The sequence below is a fragment of the Mustelus asterias genome, chromosome 24 (assembly GCF_964213995.1).
Source record: "Mustelus asterias chromosome 24, sMusAst1.hap1.1, whole genome shotgun sequence".
NCBI classification, from domain to species: Eukaryota; Metazoa; Chordata; class Chondrichthyes; order Carcharhiniformes; family Triakidae; genus Mustelus; species Mustelus asterias.
The window spans coordinates 10,377,591-10,400,309 of record NC_135824.1 but is presented as its reverse complement, the minus strand read 5'-3'; the positions used below and the strand labels follow the sequence as shown (position 1 = coordinate 10,400,309).

Sequence of the window (22,719 nt, the reverse complement as noted above, 5' to 3'; positions counted from 1 at the left end):
CAACATCCGGTCCCCGCGCCCCGCAGCCGTGTCGACATCCGGTCCCCGCGCCCCGCAGCCGTGTCGACATCCGGTCCCCGCGCCCCGCAGCCCGTGTCGACATCCGGTCCCCGCGCCCCGCAGCCGTGTCGACATCCGGTCCCCGCGCCCCGCAGCCCGTGTCGACATCCGGTCCCCGCGCCCCGCAAGCCCGTGTCGACATCCGATCCCCGCGCCCCGCAGAGCCTCCATCTCGTGCAGCGCTGACTGGACGAACAGCCGTGGGTTGCCGGAGCTGAGGCGACGAGAGAGAAAGAGTGATTCCTCCTCATCGCTCACTGTTTATGAACATTGCCGAGCGGCCTCGGGAAGGCAGAGGGTCCTGTCCATGTGCTGCTGGGGGCTGTGTGTGTTGGCGGCGCTGCTGCTCCCGCTGGCGGAGGCCGAACGCCAGCTGTTGCCGGAGAGGAGCCGGCTCCAGGCTCCCCTCAACCTGAGCAGCTCAACCGCCGCCGCTCCCCCCAGCAACGGCACCGCCACCGCCTTGGACAGAGTGGAGTTCCTCCTGCAGCACCTCGCCACCCTCAAGAACCTGGTGCTGGTGGTGTGTGTCGGGGCTTTCCTCCTCATCGTGTGCCTGCTGATCAGAGTCATCAGGTAACTGTGTCTGTGTGTCTGTCTGTGTGTCTGTGTCTGTCTCTCTCTCTGATGGGTGGGGGGCAGTGTTAGGGAGCATATCCAGCATAGACATCACCATTTATAAAACATCAAGTTATCTGGAGAGATTGACCACCTCAATGATTGACAAAAGAAGCAAAATCAGGAGGGGACAGAATAGATGAGAAGAAACTGTTCCCACTCCAGAAAGAATGGAGAACCAGACAAAAGAAGCGAAAACAATATGAGGGAGGGGGAAGGAGAGGAAAACTTTTCCTCCTCCCCCCATGATGAGTGGTCTGGAATACAAACAAAGTGCTGGGAAACAGCCAGAGAGAGAAACAGAATTAATGTTTCCAGTCCCAAACAACTGCGTCTTGGAAATGGGCGCCCCAGTGGTTAGCACCAGGGATCTGTGTTTGATTCTGGCCTCAAGCGACTCTGTGCGGAGTTTGCACGTTCTCCCCGTGTCTGCATGGGTTTCCTCTGGGTGCTCTGATCTCCACCCACAGTCCAAAGATGAGCAAGTTAGGTGGATTGGCTGTGCTAAATTCCTCTTTAGGTGTCGGGGGTATTAGCAGGGGGGGTTACAGGGTTAGAGCCTGAGTGGAATTGATGTCGGTGCAGACTCGATGGGCAGAATGGCCTCTATGAACTATGCTATTCTGTGGATTCAGAAGGCAGGAGAATGGCACTTGGTGAACTGCTTGTTTGGACAGCTGTTGAAACAGGATGAGCCAAATGGTATCCTGCGCTGTAACAGCTCTGTGATAACAATGTGTCCTGGTGTTGGTGACCATCAGAGGGGCGGGTTTGTTTGGGTGGGAGAAGTTAGACAAGTGGTGATATTTTGCCTTTTAAGTAGATGCTGGAAAGGTGGCAGATGTAAGATTTTGAATACTTATTGATTGTGGTGTTACACGAGGTCAGAACCAGTAATATAGCCTTCACATTTAGTGGGTTAGTGACTGGGGATAATTTCATGAGCATGTCAGATTGAATTTCCTGTTTTCAAGTTGTGTGTTCTGTTCTCCTGTTTATATTTTCATTATATTTTTATTGTTGACATTTGTCATGGAAAACTGCTTGTGATAGTATTTCCACACCTTTCCTAGAGAGATGTAATTACCCTGACAGGTTTCCATTATGCATTTGGGAAAAGACATTTATCATGGAAGAAGTACCAGGAATTGCAAACAGACGTGTGATTTAGGACAGATCATTAATTAAATTGATCTGCATTCATAATGTCAGCAGTTCAGAATGGTCAGGCTTTTAATGTTGTGATAACTGCAACAAATAAGCTGCTGAGAGTTAGGCAAGCGAGCAGTTCACCATCACAACCAGGTTGCAAGTTACCTGTGACTGCCTTATCCTGCTTCAAAATTTTAATTGTATTGAGAAATTGCCGTGTTTGTGGATGAGTCAGCCATGTGCGACAAAATTTGGTGCTGAATTAGACATTTGTCTGAATCCAATCTGATCTCCAATTGGGTGAAGTCTGGCAACATTCCCTTTCTCAGTCTTCCTTGTCTCTATTTTCACTACAATGCCCTACTATTATTATGTTGCTTTTCTGACTATTTGCCCTCTCATTCCACATTCAATCCAAATTCACCTGCTGAAATATGCCTTCATCTTCCAATTCTGTTTATTGAAACTGGAACTCATGGTTCTGCCCTTCCAACCAATTCATTTTTCAACAATTTGATCATCGGAACTCGGCCGCACTCTCAATTCTTCCCTTCCTTCTGAGCTTTTAAAATCATCTTTGTCACCTGGCCACCTGTGATGTCCTTCCTTTGCTTCATACTTTTATTACTCTTGGTTTTCGATATTGGCCCTAAACATTTTGCCAATGTTTCTCAACAGAAGTGTGAGAGAACATCTGTTCATTGCATTTGTTTGTGTCTCTTGTCCATTTAAGAAAAATAAGATCTGGTGAATGTGATCCATTGGTTTACCAACTTAGCCATGGATTGTTAACCTGATGGTTTCTGTAAGTTCCCCTGGTATTTGGAGACAGGAAACCTTTCTTCAACACACTCCCCACTCCCTTGTGTGATCAATAATAAATCAAATTCCATAGCAGCCAGCAACTGACCTGAAGAGCAAGTAAATGCAATAAAAAAACTCCAGCTTGGTTTTTTTGTCTCGATGTTTTGATCAAAGACGAGTGTCTTGTGAGGAATTGTGCAATACAGCCAAATCCGTGATGTTTCATACTGCCCAGAAATGCCTGAATCTAGATAAATATACAAGGTACAGATACAATAGGTTCTTTCATTCTGCCATAAAACTAATCTATGCAGCTAATCTTGTGTTAAAGCTAGGTCATGTAAACACATGGTCCAAGTATTTATTCAACTTTGCAAAGAGCAAACTATTGAAAATCTGAAATAAAAACAGAAAATGCTGGAAATACTCAGCAGGCCGGGCAGCGTCTGTGGAGGGGAGAAAGACATTTCAGGTCAGTTGAGGGCAAAGGAAGACATAGTCTGGAAGCACTGCTGTGGAAGGTGGGATTGCCAGAATTGATGCAATGGAGAAACTGGGAGAATGGAACAATGTCCTTGCAGGAAAAAGGAATTGGTGGATTTCTGGTGAACAGTAAATAGTCCCCGCCCCAAAATGGAAATTGGGAAGTCAGGAAATGGAAAAGTCAAGAACGGGAGCGTGCAAAGGCGAGTGAAGAGTGGAAATTGGAAGCATATTTGATGTTTTCCAGTTTAGTTGTGAGAGCTGGATTGGCACCACTGTGGCCATTAGAGCACCAGAAAAAGAGTTGAGGGAGGAGAGTTCGGTAAGGCTGGAACAAGTGTGATGAGGGTGGTTCCAAGGATTTGACAAGTCTAATTAGTGGGAGCTTAATCCAAGTCTCAAGATTTGGAGCAGGTACAATATAGGTATATCAGTTATTTAACTTGGCCTTTAGGATAGAATTGACAGATGCAAATATAAAACGAATGAGCTTCAAGTCAAAGTAGAGATCAGGAGAATTTTTTCTCACCAAATAATAATATATGGATTGGACTCCCAGCATAGGTCAACTGGATAGTCGGAAGCTTTTTCCCAGGGTGGAAGAGTCAATTACTAGGGGGCACAGCTTTAAGGGGCAAGGTTTAAAGATGTACAAGGCAGATTTTTTACAGAGGGTAGTGGGTGCCTGGAACTTGTTGCCGGGAGAGGTAGTGCAAGCAGATGTGGTAGTATCTTTTAAGGGACGTCTTGACAAATACATGAATAGAATGGGAATAGAGGGATATGGTCCCTGGAAGGATAAGGGGTTTTAGTTAAGTTGGGCAGCATGGTTGGTGCAGGCTTGGAGGGCCGAAGGGCCTTTTCATCTTATTTGAGTCTACCCTTGCGCTTTGAGCCCCTTGGAAGATTAAGTCGGTGATGTAATTTGTCTGTAGCTTTTATGGAAAGTGCAGACCGAGTGGGCCAAGCAACTTTTATTTTTCTTCGTTCTGTTTCTCCTTGCACCCTCGATTTTCTTGGCTGTTATCTGAAGAGATAGTTACCAAATACAGTTATTTAGAACAAACTTGTGGTATCACAATTAGCATCTCCATCACAGGCTCAGTACTGAGATTGTGCTAAGTGTCCACTCCTACTGTCCTTGCTGCTGTTCTGTATACAGTAGCGAAAGGGATTCTCTTTTTCATAGTGGATCCCTGTAAGCTTACTATTCAACTGCCAGGACTTGCTCACACTTCAATATTAAGTGGTCCTTTTTTCAGTTGGTCTGGACACATCTTTCATAATCACTTCAGTCTTCTGAATTAGCATCTGTTCTTGCCCTCAGGTCTGGAAGAAAGATCAAGAAAACGAGAAAGTATGATATAATAACAACTCCGGCAGAAAAGGTGGAAATGACCCCACTCAATGAAGAAGATGACGACGATGAAGATGCAACAGTGTTTGATGTAAAATACAGCAGGTACGTCATGGAATCTTTCCAGATTTCCACCAAATCTCAGCACTGGTATTTTATAGGACAATGATTTTAATATTTGCAGTACTCGATGATGTACGTTCTATACCAGCAAAAGCTATTTTATACAAGTCATTGAAAAAATATTAGTACATAAATAGCACACTTTGCAATGAGACATCTCATGGGCCTATCAACTAGTCTATTGAGATACAATATCCTGGGGAAAGTGGTTGTATTCTTTAAGTGAGGGCTTGCTTTTGGTATTGGTACTCTGCACAATCGCAAGACCGACTTGAAAAGTAACTAGGCAACACAAACTTTCTAGACGTTGACTTTATTTTATTAAGTTTTCTGACTCTCCCGAGGGTATGATGGTTTTAGTTCATGCAAATTTTCCCATTTCCTTGATCCTGTTCTCCTTTGTACAATGCAACTGAAAGCATTACCACTTGCCCTGACTTCACCCATGTAGCATCCAGGCGCACAATTCATTGGAGAGCAAGCAAGTGTTGGGAAACCTGTCTAAAAATCCACCTAGTATTGAATCTGTCTGTAACATCCATACAGTTGTCCCTGCTGAGATAAATAACTCCTCGGGGATTAAACTTGGATCTCCTGGATTATGCATCTCAGATATGTGTGCCCTTTAATAACTGAGCAATTGGGACGCTTTCATTAGACATTAATTTGAGATCAAAAATTGAATATGCCTAACTTCCACTAGTGGTGTTCAGCAGTTCAGGTTTTTATGGATATTTTTATGGTGAGGTAGTTCTTTAAGGTGGTGATGTATAGTTAATGACGGCAACTCTCATTTATATAGAGCATTTAACATCCCAGAAATGTTATCAAGCAGTTTCAAACACCATAACCAGTAGAATGGAAATTGTCTCCCTTCACCTCAGCAAAACATTTTGGTTCCTGTAAGCCAACAAGCATCTTCATCAACATGTTGAAGAAGTTTTCCATTCAGCTAGCTGGTAGATATTCGTGCTGAAGCAGGGCTCTCCAATCATTTTGAATAAAAGCCAAAAAGACTGCACCTTATGAAGGGAATAGATAAGATAGAAGGAAGGAAGTTGTTTCAGAGGAAACTAGAACTTGAGGGCAGAGCCTCAAAATAAGGGAAAGAAGATTTAGGACTGAGTTGAGGAGAAACTTCTTCACACAAAGGGTTGCGAATCTGTGGAATTCCCTGCCCAGTGAAGCAGTTGAGGCTACCTCATTGAATGTTTTTAAGGCAAGGATAGATAAATTTTTGAACAGTAAAGGAATTAAGGGTTATGGTGAGCGGGTGGGTAAGTGGAGCTGAGTCCACGAAAAGATCAGCCATGATCTTATTGAATGGCGGCGCAGGCTCGAGGGGCCAGATGGCCTACTCCTGCTCTTAGTTCTTATGTTCACCTTGAGTCCGATTTGGCCATGGATCTTTACAGTACCCCTATAATACCCATTAAGAAGAACCAGTCATTTAGACAGGGACACAGGTCTGAGCTCCATAGGAGAACAGACAGTTTAGATTTAACTGCTTAGAATTCATAGAATCGCTGCAGTATAGGAGGAGACCATTTGGCCCATTGAGTTTGCACCAACTCTCCAACAGAGGATGTTATCAAGGCCCACCCCCGCCCTATCCTGGGACCCCAAGTATTTAGCCCACTAATCCCCCTAACCTACACATCTTGGGACACCAAGGGGCAATTTAGCCTGGGCAATCCACCTAACCTGCACATCTTTGGAATGTGGGAGGAAACCCATGCAGACACGGGGAGAACATGCAAACTCCACACAGACAGTCACCCAAGGCTGGAATTGAACCCAGGTCCCTGGTGCTGCGACGCAGCAGTGCTAATCACTGCCATCGTGCCACCCTGTACTTCACATGGATAATCTTGAATATGTGATATAGAAACCGCAGAGGCGATTGGAATATTCCGAATAGATTATTTGATTTATTGTCACATGTATTGGTATACAGTGAAAAGTATTGTTTCTTGCGCTCTATACAGGCAAAGCATACCGTACATAGAGAAGGAAAGGAGAGAGTGCAAGAGGTAGGTCCATTCAAAAGTCTGGCAGCAGGGAAGAAGTTGTTCGGTTGGTTTGTGTCCTCAGACTTTTGTATCTTTTTCCTGATGGAAGAGAGAGTGTCCGGGGTGTGTGGGGTCCTTAATTATGCTGGCTGCTTTTCCGAGGCAGCGGGAAGTGTCAGTGGGTGGGAGACTGATTTGAGTGATGGACTGGGCTTCGTTCACGGCCCTTTGTAGTTTATTGCGGTGTTGGGCAGAGCAGGAGCCATACCAAGCTGTGATACAACTGGAAAGAATGCTTTCTATGGTGCATCTGTAAAAGTTGGTGAGAGTCATAGCGGATATGCCAAATTTTCTTAGTCTCCTGAGAAAGAGGCGTTGGTGGGCTTTCTTTACTATACTATCAGCATGGAGAGGCCAGGACAGGTTGTTGGTGATCTGGACACCTAAAAATTTGAAGCTCTCAACCATTTCTGCTTTGTCCCCATTGATTTAGACAGGAGCATGTCCTCCACTGCGCATCCTGAAGTTGATGACGATCTCCTTTGTTTTGTTGACATTGAGGGAGAGATTATTGTCATCGCACCAGTTCACCAGATTCTCTATCTCATTCCTGTACTCAGTCTCTTTATTGTTTGAGATCCAACCCACTGTGGTGGTGTCATCAGCAAACTTGAAAATCGAGTTGGAGGGGAATTTAGCCATACAGTCGTAGGTATAAGGAGTATCATAAGGGGCTGAGGACACAGCCTTGTGGAGCACTAGTGATGAGGATGATGGTGGAGGTGGTGGTGTTGCCTATGCTTATTGATTGCTGTCTGTGGGTAGGAAGTCTAGAATCCAGTCGCAGGAGGAGGAGCTGAGCCCCAGGACACAAAGTTTGTAGATGAGTTTCGTAGGAATAATGGCGTTGAAGGCTGAGTTGTAGTCAATAAATAGGAGTCTGACATAGGTGTCTTTGTTATTCAGGTGTTCCAGGGTTGTGTAGGGCCAGGGAGATGGTGTCTTAATGATTAAAGAAGTGATGAGGGACAGGAAGGTAAAGCAAGTGGTAACATCTTTTAACTTTTGACTGACTAAATTGACTGCAATGATTTTGTGCAACCCTCTACTATGTCTTTCCTATTTTTTTTGTAGATGTATCAAATGGGACTTATACTGTTGCATTATATTTATTAATAGGGATGTTTTCATAATGTAATTTTGAACAGTATTTGTTCATCTCTTAGAAATTAAATATAGAAACTAAATAGTATCTTTCAGTCTTCAAAGTTAATAGGGGATAGATTTGTGCCTAATGAGGTACATTTGTGGCATTCTAAATAAAATAATTCAGCTGATTATTCCTATAGTAAGTTCTTTGTTGAAGATTTTCCGATTTCAATGTGAAAAACAGCACCTCTGCAATGTGCCATTTACGATGATACTTAATGGATTACGGCAGTTAGCTGAATAACATGATGATGAAAAGCTGCTTTATGTACTTTTTAATTTGCACATTGAAGCCATTAGCTGCAACTTCCAACATCCTAATTCCATTTGGTATGAGCTGCTAATTTCATGGTCTATAATCAGTCAAATGCCAGCTGCTGTAAATTTACTGAATGGTTTTTTTGTTGGGGAATTTTTGTCCCCCCTCATGATTTTTCATGTAAATCGATAAATAACCTCTGTTTCTGTAGTCATTAAAAGAAACTCAAAATTACTTTTATCAATGGCTCCCCATAGAGGAGACTTTTCCATCCACAGGATTGCATTTACAGTTCAAGCCTTTTTCCCATGATAGTAATCCATGTTGGCAGCTAGAAGACACTCTATAATTGGACAGAGCCTCTTCTGAACTAAAATTTGTGTCTTTATTCTCTAGAAAATAGGTTAATTGCAAATTACAGTAAAAACGTACTGGCTGTTACATGGAATACCCATCATGTTCTTCCATTATATAACAAACGTTTTAAAAATGCCAACAAAGACTAAACTTATTTGATTAGTGAAAAAATATCTCTCAAAATACAAAATGATGTTCCTAGATACTAATTCAGTGGATGATAGCAACAAGCCACAAAGCTGCCCCAGTAAAATGCCATCGTTTTAATGAACAACACCAGTTGGGAGTATGTTTCTTGGGACTGAGATGGCATGTTCAAATTCTGCTTTTCAATTGATGATTCGGAGAGCACCTTTTTAAGAAGCATACGTCATTAACACAAGAGGAAGCTTAAAACCGGTACTTTGTTTTGCCAGAGAATCAAAGAAAAACGATACATATTTTAGAGTTATGAAGACTTACTTAGAACTGATGTCAGGTAGTACTCCAAACACAGTGTGATCAAGTGGCTGCAAAGCTTTGAGAAGGTTGATGAGTGCAGAACACTCAACTAATTTTAAGAAACAGCCGCACGCATTACTAGAAAAGCAGGTTCCGATGATGGAAGCAAGTCTTGTGCTGCTGCTGCGTGTCAGGGGTGGAGTGAACTATATAATCATTGATAAGTCTTTATCCCACCAATGTAGTACAAAAGCAGAGTTCCAACAATTTATAATTGGGTTCCATTGCTCACCTGATGGGGTTTGACACATCTAAAGATGTACCGGTTAGGCAGATTGGCCATGCTAAATTGTCCCTTAGTGTCCCAAGATGTGTAGGTTAGATGGATTAGGAAATGTGTGGAGTTCCAGGGAGAGGCTGGGTATGATATTCTGTCAGAGAGTCAGTGCAGACTCAATGGGCCGAATAGCCTTTTGTACACTGTAGAGATTCTATGTTCCCAATTGTTTATAATTCAATCTCATTGTGGGAAACCACCCTCCATAGGGAATGGTGTGTGGGTTAGCTATATGTAGTGCCTTTCACTACAGACAGCTGTGTAGAGAGAAGATTTTTCTTCTTGCAGATTTGCGTATCACCTGAAAGTGATAAGAATTCTATAAGATTGACACAAGTCCAGAGTTGTTTTGATATCCACCAAGAAGGAGGTCTTGCTGAAAAGAAATCCGTTCTGCATCTTACAGAAAAAATCTCCAGTGTATAAAGTTGTTATTTTAATGTCATCCTCCACCATTGTAGTCAAAATGCCATCTAACATATTCCAAAGGATAGGGAACAGGATGATGGAAACTAGCACTGGCATTGATAACAGTGCCTATGCTGATTACAAAAATGCATTAAAAGGGAATAATGCATTAAAAGGGTATGGGAGGATATCCCTTGTTATTAAACAATGAGTGCTCTGCAGTAAGGAGAAAAAAAGCAACCTTGGAAGAATGGATTCTAGAAAATTGGCAAGGAGACAGGGCTTAACTGTGGTTGGGATGGGGTGCACCAAATGTTACTATAGTTAACACAAAATGAAGATTGGTCTTGCAGTCTGGCCTAAAAATATTTGAAAATCCTGCGATCTGTTTTTCAGTTGGATACACTTTCATACCATTCTTCATAAACCTACCCATTTTGTACAGAATAAAGTCAAGCAAATTGAACCAATTCTCATTGCAAAGATAGAACAATGGGTAGAATATCAGAACAAGAGTAGGCCTTTCAATCTCTTGAGACTGCCTGTCATTTAATTAGATCATGGCCAACCTGCACTTCAACTCCATTTACATTCTCTTACCCCATATCCCTTGATACCCTTACCTAATGAACAAAAGCAGCACACTCTACTCATGAGTCATCTTGGCTACGAGCAATAATGTTGGAAAATATTTCAACCAATAAAAAGGGTTTGTTCAGACCACAAAGGGGTGCTACTCCTAAGGTCTGTGTGTGTGTTACATCAGTGTATCAAACCTCCCTGGTGTAGAGTCATTGTGTTAACTTTAAATGGATATTTGATGACAAACTCGCATTCCACCTTCAGATTAAAAGCAGTTCCTCTTCCTGCAGTGGTTTCATTTTTATGCGGATGCTTCTGAAATCAGCTGCTATTTTTCTTTTTGCTTGTTCAGAATTTGGCAGCACCCTTCCCCAAACCAGCCAAACCTGTTTCCCTTCTCCTTAAGTGCAATCTACTAAGAAGTGGGAGCAGGGAGGATTGAGGAACAGGCAAGTGAGGATATAAAAGTGGGTAGAGCAGGAAAGAGAGTCACTTAGTAGGATTAATAGAATTGTAGAGTGGTTACAACACAGGAGGCTATTTGACCCATTGTATTTATGCCAGCTCTCTGCAAGAGTAACTTAGCTAGTCATTTTCCATTTCTCCTTATCCTGACATTTTTTTCTTGTCAGCTGCTTTTCCAATTTGGTTTTGAAGACCTCGATTGAATCTGCTTCGAGTAAATGAATTTATTTGCGGCATTAAAAAAGAAGTTTTTCCTCATCACTGTTCTTTTTCCAATTCTGTTTTGCATTCCATCGCAGACCTTCCCTTTCTGCGTGATCCGTGTCTGTGGGTTTTGTCTGGGTGCTCCGGTTTCCTCCCACAGTCCAGAGATGTGCAGGTTAGGTGGATTAGCCATGCTCAATTGTCCCTTAATGTCAGGAGACTGGTGGGATAAATATGTGTGCTTATGGGGAAAGGTCTGGTGGGATTGTTGTCGGTGCAGGCTCGATGGCCCAAATAGCCTCTTTCTGCACTGTAGGGATTCTATGATTTTGTTCTTTAGCCCTCTCACCACTCCCCCACCCCACCCTTTTCACTTGCTTAAAGCCTATTACATTTCTACCTTTACCCAGTTCTAAAGAAAGGTCATTGACGTGAAACATTAACCCCATTTCTGTCTTTACGGCTACTGCCTGACTTGCTGAGTATTTCCAGCCTTTTCTGTTTTTAGAAAATAGAAACAGAAGTAGGCCATTTTGCCCTTCGAGCCTGTAACTTGGGATTTCCAGCATCTGCAGTCTTTTGCTTTTGTAAACCTTACTGACCACCAGACCAGGTTGATTTGGAACTGTGGAATGAGGTAGGAAAGGTGATTAGTAAGATACCAAGGATACTAATTGAAAATTTAAATTTTCCAGAAGTTGGCTGGGATAAGAATGCTTCTACTGGTCAGACAATGAGGAACTTTATAGAGTTAATGAAAGACTGTTTTATGACTTAATGTGTAAAAGAAATAACGAGGGGAGAAAACATCCTGGATTTGATTTATGACTAATATATGCGATTTTTAAAAAAAAACACCCACACAATGGTGGGTGAGGTTTTAATTGCCAGTAATCAGAATGACATAACAAGAATTGAAAAGGTCACTAAAGCCAAGTGAAATTGCCAGATTTTAATAACACCAACTTTAAGTGCTTCAAAGGTTTTGTCAGAATGAGTTTGAATATGGCTGGGAAAATGGTGTTCCTTCAAGGTTGTGACTCTGGTCCATTGTGCTCAATGTGTACCCATGCGAGAAGGGGAAAGAATAAAAGCTCAAAGGCACTCCAACCTTGAAACAAGCAACTCAAGAAGGCCATAAAATAAAACAGTACAAATTAGAAAAGATTTATGCTTGAAATTTAGAAAGGGTATCAGAATGGCAAAGGAAAACTTTGAATACCCCAAGAGAAGCAGAGAGTATTAAATAGTTTTTTATTCAAAAGAAAACCAGGACAAGAGTGGAACCGCTAAAATTGAGGTTGGATGATGGTATGATGAACCATGATACAACAGGTTGCCAAAATGCTAAGTATGTTTTGTTGTCTCGGGTTATACCACAGGGGAGACAGGTAACCTGCTTGAGCTGGAAGAGGAATTATAGGGTGTTATGAAGGTAATTTGTGGTACAATTCACATGACCACACCAAGATTGCAGATGGCCTGCACAACTTAAGGTGAATAAATCTTGGGCTCTGAATGCGATGCAGCTGAGGTATCTTGAGGAAATAAGGGAAGAATTGAAGGAACTCTGGCATAAATCTACCAGAAATCTCAAAATATTGGAGAGGTGCATGGGGGACTGGAGAAAGGTGGATGTTTACTTTTATTTTGTCATAAATTGTAGTACAAGTGACAGGGGAGCAACTTTGTAAAGTTTTGGAAATCCTTATTAAAGTGGGATCACTGGATAGAAGCAGAAGTATAAAAGATAGTCAGTGCAGTTTCATGAAATGGACGCCTTGCCAATTTAACTTGCTGGCTTTCTTTGAGGATGTGACTAGAGTTTGATGAGTAAGGGTGTACTTGGGATTTTTAGGAAGGCCTTTTGTCCCCTGGTAAGGTTGATACTGCAAATAAAACAATAATTAATGGAAGTACTTTACAGCGAGTACATGAAGAATATATCATGCATTTATTACCTCCAGTGCTCTCCTGGCCAGCCTCCCATCTTTCCACCCTCTGAACTCTTGAGCTGATCATGGTAGTAGGCAAATTAGATAGATCTTGGCTTTCTATCAACCAGATGTTCCTACATTCTAGCAGAGTTTGCTCAAAACCCTCTTAGGAACAGGGTTTGCATCCACTGCTTCTGACAGAAATTTTTATTTCAAAAATATACTTTATTCATTAAAAGAACTCTCAAATAAACCATTGCAAAACGACAGATCCAAAAATTACAAGCAGTGCAAAAAAAGAATCATTTTTACAGTACAATATTATGCTTATTTACACGACATTACATTAATTACATTTCAGTACTTAAACTATATACATACATCAGATTTTACTGTGTGCTTTTTGTTTTTCAGATAAGCACACAGTTACGCAGGCCGAGGGTATTCTGCAGTTACCGGGCCCTCGGTCTGCCTCGGTTGAAAGGCTTTACACGGTGGCCTTTCCCCATTGTGCCTTTGCGGCGGCTGCCCCAAGCTTGAGCGCGTCCCTCAGCATGTAGTCCTGGACCTTGGAATGTGCCAGTCTGCAACTGCTTCTGACAGAAATACTGCTGACTGTGAATATCATCAGTTCACCATGGTGGCATTTTGCTCTGACTGCAGGCAGCTTGCTCTGTTGGTTTAGCCGTACAACTGAGCCCTTGTGCTACTGTACTGCTGCCCTGCACACCCTACCTCCTAATGTAAGAAAGTCGCAAAATCATGCCCGCAATTCCATTACAATTGTACAGATGCAGATTTTCCACATCCACTTTCCTGTTATCACTGAATTTGCATAAATTGGCTAATCAGACAGAAGAGCAACCCGCATATTAAATATTGATCCCTCTTCTTGATCAGTAGAATCTCACTGGTCGCTGTATAAAACAAGTGGGAGACAAAAATTGTCTTTTGATTCATGATCTTGAAAAGGAAATGTAAGGTAACATTTTAAATGATATCTGTTTTGCTCTCTTTATAAAATGCTGCACAAGTCCAAAGATATGAGTGTTAGGTTGGTTGGCCATGTTAAATTGACCCTAGTGTTGGGATTAGCAGGGTAAATATGTGGGGTTATGGGAATAGGGCCTGGGTGGGATTGTGGTCGGTACAGACTCGATGGGCCGAATGGCTACCTCCTGTACTGTAGGGATTCTATGATTCTAAGTACAGCTTTTTTTTCTGCTGACTGAGTTCATTTAGAGAATTGGTTTTGGGTTAAATTGCCAACCATAAAAGCACAATGAAATAGATTTGCCTCCATGGTTAAACAGACATTATTGTTGAAGTATTGCAGCATCATCACTTGCCTCCAACAGATTTGATTCTGTGACAAAACATAGGTATTCATTTCTGGTTTTGATTCAAATCCACTCTCAAGAACTAACCAGATTTTAAAAAAGTAGTAATCAGATTCTTGCCCTAAAAATATTTCAATATAATATTGCAAGCTATAATTCCAAACTAATGAAATGAATAATTCAAGCTTCAACTGCATGACTCAGTTTGTTTCTTTTCAGATGAGATCATGTCCCTTTAAAGTTTAAAGTAAAAAGTTTATTTATTAGTGTCACAAGTAAGGCTTACATTAACACTGCAATGAAGTTACTGTGAAATTCCCCTCATCGCCACTTCCCGGCACCTGTTCAGGTCATTGCACTTAACCCACACGTCTTTCAGAGTGTGGGAGGAAACCGGAGCATCCGGAGGAAACCCACGCAGACACGGGGGAGAACGTGCAGACTCCGTACAGACACTGACCCAAGCCGGGAATCGAACCTGGGTCCCTGGTGCTGTGGGGCAGCAGTGCTAACCACTGTGCCGCCCAAGATACTGTGCGACTGTCCTCCTAAGATACAAAATAATTGATTTGAAACCTCATTGAAAGAGCGGACCAAGACGTTTGCAGTTTCTGCAATAGAAATTGGTATACGGTTTCCAAGAACCCATTAGATTATTTAACGGGTGGATTCTCTGTGATTGATTTTTTTCTTCTTCTTTCTGTCCCTAGGTGAAGATTTGTGTGAAGTGACTGTAACACAGGGATGGCCAATCACACTGTGCCAACCAGCAGCCGCAATAACCTTCTGGATGAAAACTGGGTTTAACTTGTCATCTGTTCATTAGCTTTCCATTCAGCTTCATGCATATCACAGACAGAAGTACATAGCAAAATTTAAATCATCGTTGTCCAGTTTATCACCAGAGCAATTTTCCTGTCTGTTTCCAGTGGACTTTGTAGGAAGCTTTTTTTAAAAAAAACCTCTATTTTATTATGTAGAGTGTGTTTTGAAATGCGCCAAACTGTATTTGTTTGTATGGCACTAGTTGTGTGTTTGTACTCTGTCCAAAGTAGCATATCCTTACTACAATACTGAGGTGAAGTAGAATGTAGTTTAGCATTTAAATTGGTTTCCAGGGTGAGGTTTGGTGTTAAAATCTTTGGTTTTGAAATGATATGCATACTGATAGATTGTGACAGCACGTGGTCACTTTTTAAATGGCTGATCCCTTCAATGTCAATATTTTGACGTGAAATTGTAAGCATCTCCAAGTATGCAAGTTAGGATTGAGTTTTTAAAAAATATATATTACTGTGAGCATTCCCAAGAATATTTACATTTGGGGCAGTGGGGCAAATCAATTGATTGGTAAGTATTTTGTAGGAAAGTTGGCTCTGCATTGTCAATGTAGACTAATCAGAATGATCAATACTGGAATAGGGCAGGACCTAATCCTGTAGGTTGTGAGGAATTGATAATATGGCATTTATAATTTAACACTTGTTGGACAAATACGTTTACTTGCGTCTGCTTGCAAGAGGCATGCACAGTGAAAATTCAAGTATGGGACAAAAATGGTGAGCTGAAAGCAGTTACTAAAATACGGATCAAGGTGGCACAGCGTGGTTGCACAGCACTGAACGTGGTGGTTTGTAGCCTATAACACTAGTTTGAGCCTCCACTCCCCAACATTTTATGGCTGCACCAGTTGACGCTGTTCAAACTGTGTACAGGAGCATATATGATTGCATGGTTTAAGCATGGCTGCTGTAAAACCTGAATGCTCACAGGTCTTTCAGTTTTCTTGTGTTGGGCAGACTTCCTCTAATCACAAGCAACTCGATTTCGGAGAGTACTCTGCCAGACTACAAGTTTTTTTTTAAAAAATGCTGTGAGCCAATTGAATCCTTTCAGATTCAGGGCGGAGCTGCTGGAATTCACTCTTCACAGCAAATAATGCTTCATGTACCACAGTGTTGCTACCAGGTGTATTGGTGCCATTACACTACGTGCAAGTTCACAATTAAATCAATACTTGTGCCAATATCCTTCATAATTCAATTATCTTAATCATCGTAAGCTCCCAATACTGGCATTACCACGAACTGGCATGTGACCAGTACTGCCTCCAAATGTACCATTACACTCAAGGTTCTTTGCAGGCCCAATCCATGATTTAAAAAATGCAATTTACTGTGGACACGGCAGAAATTTCTGATGCCAATCACTGTTTTATTGGAATTTATTGAAGGGAGGGAAGAGGAGTGCATCTATGCAGTTCAGTGTATTTCACACATCCATTGTTGCACTTAAAGTAACTGAGAACACTGCACTTTTAACATATTCCATTTGTTACAAAAGCTGTTAGCTCAACAGAATCATCTCGTGGTGGAATGCAAGTGCTTTAGCACTTGACAAGAGGGCTGCTATTGCTGAAGATGGCTTAATTTGTGGTGGAATGTCTTTTTTTTTAATGTGTAGAAATCCATATTGGACCCCAAGGAACTGGAACGTTCTCAAAACTTGTTTTCTCCCCTCAAAGAATTAAAAGTGAAGCAGAGCATGAATATTGTAAGATAAAGGCAAAATATTGTAGATGCTGGAATCTGAAACAAAAACACATAATGCTGGAAAATGTCAGCAGGTCTGACAACATCTGTGGAGAGAGAATAGAGACGATGTTGGCTCCATTCTCTCTCCATAGATGCTGTCAGACCTGCTGAGATTTTTCCAGCGTGAATATTTAAGTACTGTTTCACTGATTTGTGTCGTCAAAAAGATTGTGAATAAGTCCTCAGCCATACTTCTTAACTGTCCTCTTTTAATCCAAATGTCCTAATTATAAACAGTGCAGTCAAGAAAGGTAGCAAGGCCCTGTGGTAGTCAGAAGCTGAAAAAAGTCTGCTGATTTACCATTTCTACAGAAAGTTACACTCTGGCTCCTAAGCATCAACTCAAATTGCACCTTTCAAGGGATTGCACACACAGCTAATTGGCCTGTCAGGTCAGTTAGGTTAACTAGTAAACCAAAGGAGTTCAGTATCTTCACACTGCTGTTAAAACCCAGCATTTGCATATCAATGCAGGATTGCTAAATCTGCACTCGTGAAGGAGTTCCACTATTATGTTGATTATGTCACAAAGTACTTGACATTCTCATTGCTATCAAGTATTTGTGCATGGTTATTGAGCAAGAAGAGGATGGCCCCTTGCTGCGATCTCCAAACAATTGGACAGCCCACCAATGCAGTTACGTCAATGGCTGCTTGGATAAGGTGCTAAAGGACAAGGGCAGGATTAGACTGTCATGATGTCCCTCACACTTGACCACTACTCGTTGTCCAGGAAAGACTTGTATTGTCCTTCACAATTCCAGGCTGGCTCAAAGCATTTCACAGCCAAGCAATTACTTTTTGGAAATGTCACTGTTCTATGTAGTCATGGCTTAGGCTGAATGAATAATTGCTTAGGTGAGGTATCAGTGGGAATCTCATGTCCTTTCCACCATACCCCACAATAAATCAACACTTTTTAGCTGGAGGTGGGTGGCGGGGGGGGGGGGGGGGGGGGGGGGCGGGTGGCTGGCGGTGGTCAGAAGGGGTGGGAGGTAAAACTTGAGGGAGGTAAATAGAAACATTTTAACTGGTGTAATGTGAGAACTGTCTTGCAAAGTAACAAATTTGACTTCATCCATGACGGAGTGGACTCAATGGCAACCCACCCTGAAATCTTTCTAATAAAGGGAGGTCCTGTTATTTGCAGCTTAAGAAATGAACCTGAAATGTTATTTAAACCTATACTACTTAGAAGAAACAAGTGCATATGTGTACATTACCATACCTGCAAAAATGTGCACCTACTTGTAAATAGTGAGGTTTTGACTACTGGTCAATGAATTGGAACCAATGGGGCATAAGTGCAAGATTAGCACTAGAAGTGTAAGGGTAGACGTTAGGAGTTTTTTACATTAACGGTTTATTTTAGTGTGGTGCAGCTTTATCATGTGGCCGTGTGCATTGCCTTATCATTTATCAGTTACATGTAGCGGGTTTAAATCTTCCCTGTTAAGTGCCATTTTGTACCGTATATTGACAATCAGCATCACTTATTAGTGAGTATCGACATTTTAGTCAGTGGTCTTTTATATTGATTGTAGAACCAATGTTTAAAGAGAATTTGGAAAAGAACAGGAATATATATTTGAAACTAGCTGAAGTTTGTTGATAATCATGTCAATTTTATTGATTTTGTTTCCTCTTTTATTTGTGTTACACCACTGGTTTTATGTTTACATTGTTTATACAAAAGGAAAGATATTAATGTCTATATTTTAAACCAAGTGCATTTTGTTTTTGGAAAATTGATGTTTGTTTAGACATTCAGAATGGTAATTTGAACTTGTTTGTGGAACAGTTTGCAATATTTATATTGATGTTGTTTAGATTTGTCAATGTTCCCAGAGCCAAAGTGAAATGAGTCCATTACTAACGAGATTATTCCTATTTTAGTAACGCACTAAGATTCATTTTTAAGGTACTAGAGGTGATTGATGTAGTACGTTAAACTTCAGCGAGACAGAAAAGAAGGGAAGTCGAAAATACCTTTTTTCACCCATAGGATGGCAGGGTTGTCGGGCAAGTTAGCAGGGAAAAGCTTCGAAGCAGAAAACGGAACTGAACTCGAGGGACCTCGCCTCTCGGATGAGTTAGGCATGGTTGATCTCTGAAAATAGGGCAGGTTTGCTGGATCCAAAGGCTTTGTGTTTCTAAAAATTACATTTGTAGCATGATTGTACAACAAAAAGCTCTTCAAGCAATTCTCAACCAGCCCTACCACCCCCTTAACCATCATCAAGTAACAGGAAAAATTGTCTTAATGTCAAAGGCATGTGTGACAACTTTTGGGTGCATTTGGAATGCTGATTTTTGCACTAATGTAAAAGGAGTTTGCATGCACACCACCACACAAGCAGTTGTAGTGTTCAGAAGGGTGGCACAGTATTAGCACAGAATGACTGTGTGGAATTTGCACATTTTCCCGGTGTCTGCGTGGGTTTCCTGCAGATACTCCGGTTCCCTCCCAAAGTCCAAAGATGTGCAGGTTAAGTGGATTGGCCATGCTAAATTGCCTCTTAGTGTCCCAAGATGTGTTAGCCATGGTAAGTCACAGAACTCCTTTAATTCTGGCATAACATAGCCTGAATTGGTAACTAGTTCATGCAGGTTGGCAAGTTTTGACCTTTTAGTGATACCAATTGCGAAATTACCTTGTTTTAATACTACTTGTATCAGACCCATTACAAAGTTTGATATTCACTTTAATTTTTGGATCCTTGAAACTATTTCAACAAATACAGTTGCAAAAATGTGCACCTACTTGTAAATAGTGACATTTGGTGCTGGTGGGTGAATTGGAACCAATGGGACATAAACACGAGGTTAGTATTAGAAGTGTAAGGGCAGACATCAGAAGATTTTTTACACTAAGGGTTTATTTTGGGTGCAGAGCAGCTTTATCACATGGCTATTGGAAGCTGTCAACCACTATACTTGTGGCAATTAGATAGCCACTTCAAGAAAGATATTTGTGTCTGGGGAATGAGTGCAGAAATTAGAATAGATTTTCTGTTCATGATGAAGGAGCCTCAAGTAATTTCAAACCAAAGATCCTAAAGCAAGCTCGATAATTAAAATCCTGACGTTTATTGTAATCCTGTTTTTCTCATCTGCAGTGATGAGAGCAAAATCTTTCAGTTTTTCTTTCCTCAAAAGAGTGAATTTGAGCAAAAGGCGTCATGTTATTTTCATCCATCCTGCCTTCTGGCAATTCCATAAATTTTTGTTCAATGGTGGGATTGATTGAACTTTAAAAATGCACGGGATAAAGCTTGATTAAACGCCAAAAACTATTTTTCTTTGAATCATGTGGAAAAACCCATGATTAGAAGTATGTGTTGTCAATTCCGCAAATGTGAAACTTGGGTGGTCTAACTTAAGATAATATCAGAAAATTCATCATCCTCAATGATCATCAAAAGCAATGTTCTTCAAAATACGATAATCAGGGCAAAATCTCAGGAATACTTTAAGCAACTTTTGTAAGGGGGGGGAAACTAGGTTCCCTTGGGATGAATTAATTAAGATAAGCTAAATGATTCTTCGTGTGACAGGAACACGGATAACCACCTTGAAGAAAAACAAAGTGCTGGAAAAACGTAGCAGCTCTGGCAACATGTGGAGAGAGAAACGAGAGTTAACGTTTTGTGTCGAATATGACTTCTTTGGCAGCCACTAGAGGGTGATCTTGGCAGTTTTGAATTTGATTCACTGCAGTCGGAGAGCCACTGACCCAACAGACTAATCGTACACTGCCATGTGCAACACTAACCTCAGAGACAGCCATAGTTTCTTGGCTAGTAATACTGTAGCCAACAATGGGGCCATGTGAATAACGATAAAGTTTACAAAGCTGGATTTGAGACATGATAAGAGATAGCCAAACTGTCTTGATTTTACTAATCTGCTCCTTTGACTTTGGCTCCCAGAATTAATTATTTTAGTAATTTTTTTAATGTCATACTTTATGGCTTCCTGCCCAAGTAGATGGTGGTGCATAATTTTTTTAAAAACTTATTTCGAAGCGGGATCTCATCTCTTCTTCCTCTTGATCTATCACCACCTGGATTTGTTGTCAATAATGGAAAGTCAAAATCTTCCTTGAACTACTTAACTTCTTGGTCTAAGACCTTACCAGAGCAGATCAGTACAGTTACGTTTCTCCTTAGAATATCTGTTTCACTCTAAGGAAGAACTCCATGTTCTTGTTGCTTATTTGCAAGAATATTCAAATATCAGAAGATAAAGCATTTCGAATGTTTCTGGGGGAAGGGTTAAATTTCAAAAAATTATATCACTTAAAAGTTTGGCTCCAAAGTGAGTGAGGGAGTTCCGTTCTGGCAGCCTTAAATGATAATCTCCAAACATAAATGGTCACTAATGAAGGACGTGCAAAGCTGTTTTTAAAAAGTTTAAAGTTTATTTATTAGTCACAAGTAGTATCATTAACACTACAATGAAGTTACTGTGAAAATCCTCTAGTCGCCACACTCTGGCACCTGTTCAGGTACACTGAGGGAGAATTTAGCATAGCCAATCCATCTGGCAAGCACATTTTTCGGTCTGTGGGAGGAAACTGGACCACACGGACGAAACCCACGCAGACGCGGGGGAAACGTGCAAATCCACACAGTGACCCAAGCCAGGAATTGAACCCGGGTCCCTGGCGGTGTTACAGCACAACATAGAAAATTGGTGCAGGAGTAGGTCCTTCAAGCCTGCACCACCATTCAGTATGATCACGGCTAATCATGCACTTTCAGTATCCCAGTCCTGCTTTCCCTCCATACCCCTTGATCCCCTTAACCACAAGGCCACGTCCAGCTCCCTCTTGAACATATCTAATGAACTGGCCCCAACAGCTTTCTGTGGTAGAGAATCCCACAGGTTCACAACTCTCTGGGTGAAGAAGTTCTTCCTCATCTCAATCTTGAATGCCTTACCCCTTATTCTTAGACTGTGACCCTTAGTTCTGGACTTCTCCAGCATTGGGAACATCCTTCCTGCAATGATGCAAGTGAAGCACATTTATGATGTCTTTTTTGAGCTAGCATGCTTCTGTGAATATGTGGATCAACCTAAAGCACTTTGCATCCATAATTTGTTCATTTTAATCTTTGCTTACATTTGTGTGTTATAACCAGAATATATGTACAAATGCCTATGGTTGTGACCTCTCACTCAAGCTGACCAAACATGCAACACTATTCAAGTTAACCATGTTCCACTGATTTAATATATATTAGTTGTGTTAAGAGGCTTCCCATTACACCTAATCTAATTGAGGGATTGGGAGGAAGGAATTTAAATATTGTTTTGAGTTTAGAAATTGTGTTTTAACTTTTCACACGGGTGACGTTCTGTACTTTAATATCAATTTGCTCAACACCCTCACACTTTCATTGCAATGATTATAGGACACTAGTTGTTGAGCTGCACTTGATACGCCGCTAATTTATGGTCCATTTTGGTTTATGTTACACTAGAGCATTGTTATAGCAGAGTAAGTTTAAATTGTATTTGTCTCTTGTGTGTTCTCTGGAATTATTCACACTGGATATTTTATGTAGATTTTTAACATAATTGTCTCGTTTTAAAATTGTGTATGTAGAACAGAAACTGGAATGTTAGCAAATCTGTGATTTGATTATTTTTTTGTTGCAATCATGCCCTCTGTTATTAATAAATCATTTATATCTTTACCCTGAGAATTCTTGCATTATTTATTTTGGTTCTCGGATATCCAACTTAATTCAATTGACTGGAGAGACTGGGCAATTTTGCATGTGCTTCTCTCCCAGAAGAAATCTCAGCATAGTTTTAACAGTTTGTAACATCCATAGACAATTTGTTCCATTTCCACACTGCAAATGTCAAATTGCCAATTGAAGCAAGGAAGAAATTGCTCCCACCAGGCTGGTCACATAATGGAGATAAACAACACAATGTCTAGTTTCTTTTTTTGTCAATGGTG

The 22,719-nt window shown here is 41.1% G+C and overlaps 1 protein-coding gene across 1 annotated transcript; it reads left to right on the top strand.

Annotated features, from left to right (window-relative positions):
• The first annotated feature begins 185 nt into the window (after window positions 1-185).
• Window positions 186-22,447, top strand: fam174b (family with sequence similarity 174 member B). Its single transcript, XM_078241283.1, has 3 exons — window positions 186-636; window positions 4,445-4,579; window positions 14,859-22,447. Exons 1-3 carry the CDS (start codon window positions 368-370, stop codon window positions 14,860-14,862), a joined length of 408 nt encoding a protein of 135 aa, XP_078097409.1. The 5' UTR covers window positions 186-367; the 3' UTR covers window positions 14,863-22,447.
• The last annotated feature ends 272 nt before the right edge of the window (window positions 22,448-22,719 follow it).

Bases quoted from the DNA above. Each gene is read 5' to 3' on its own strand.
- fam174b (XM_078241283.1), top strand. From the start codon at position 368: ATGTGCTGCTGGGGGCTGTGTGTGTTGGCGGCGCTGCTGCTCCCGCTG. The intron at 637-4,444 runs GTAACTGTGTCT...TCTTGCCCTCAG, and splicing joins CTGCTGATCAGAGTCATCAG to GTCTGGAAGAAAGATCAAGA.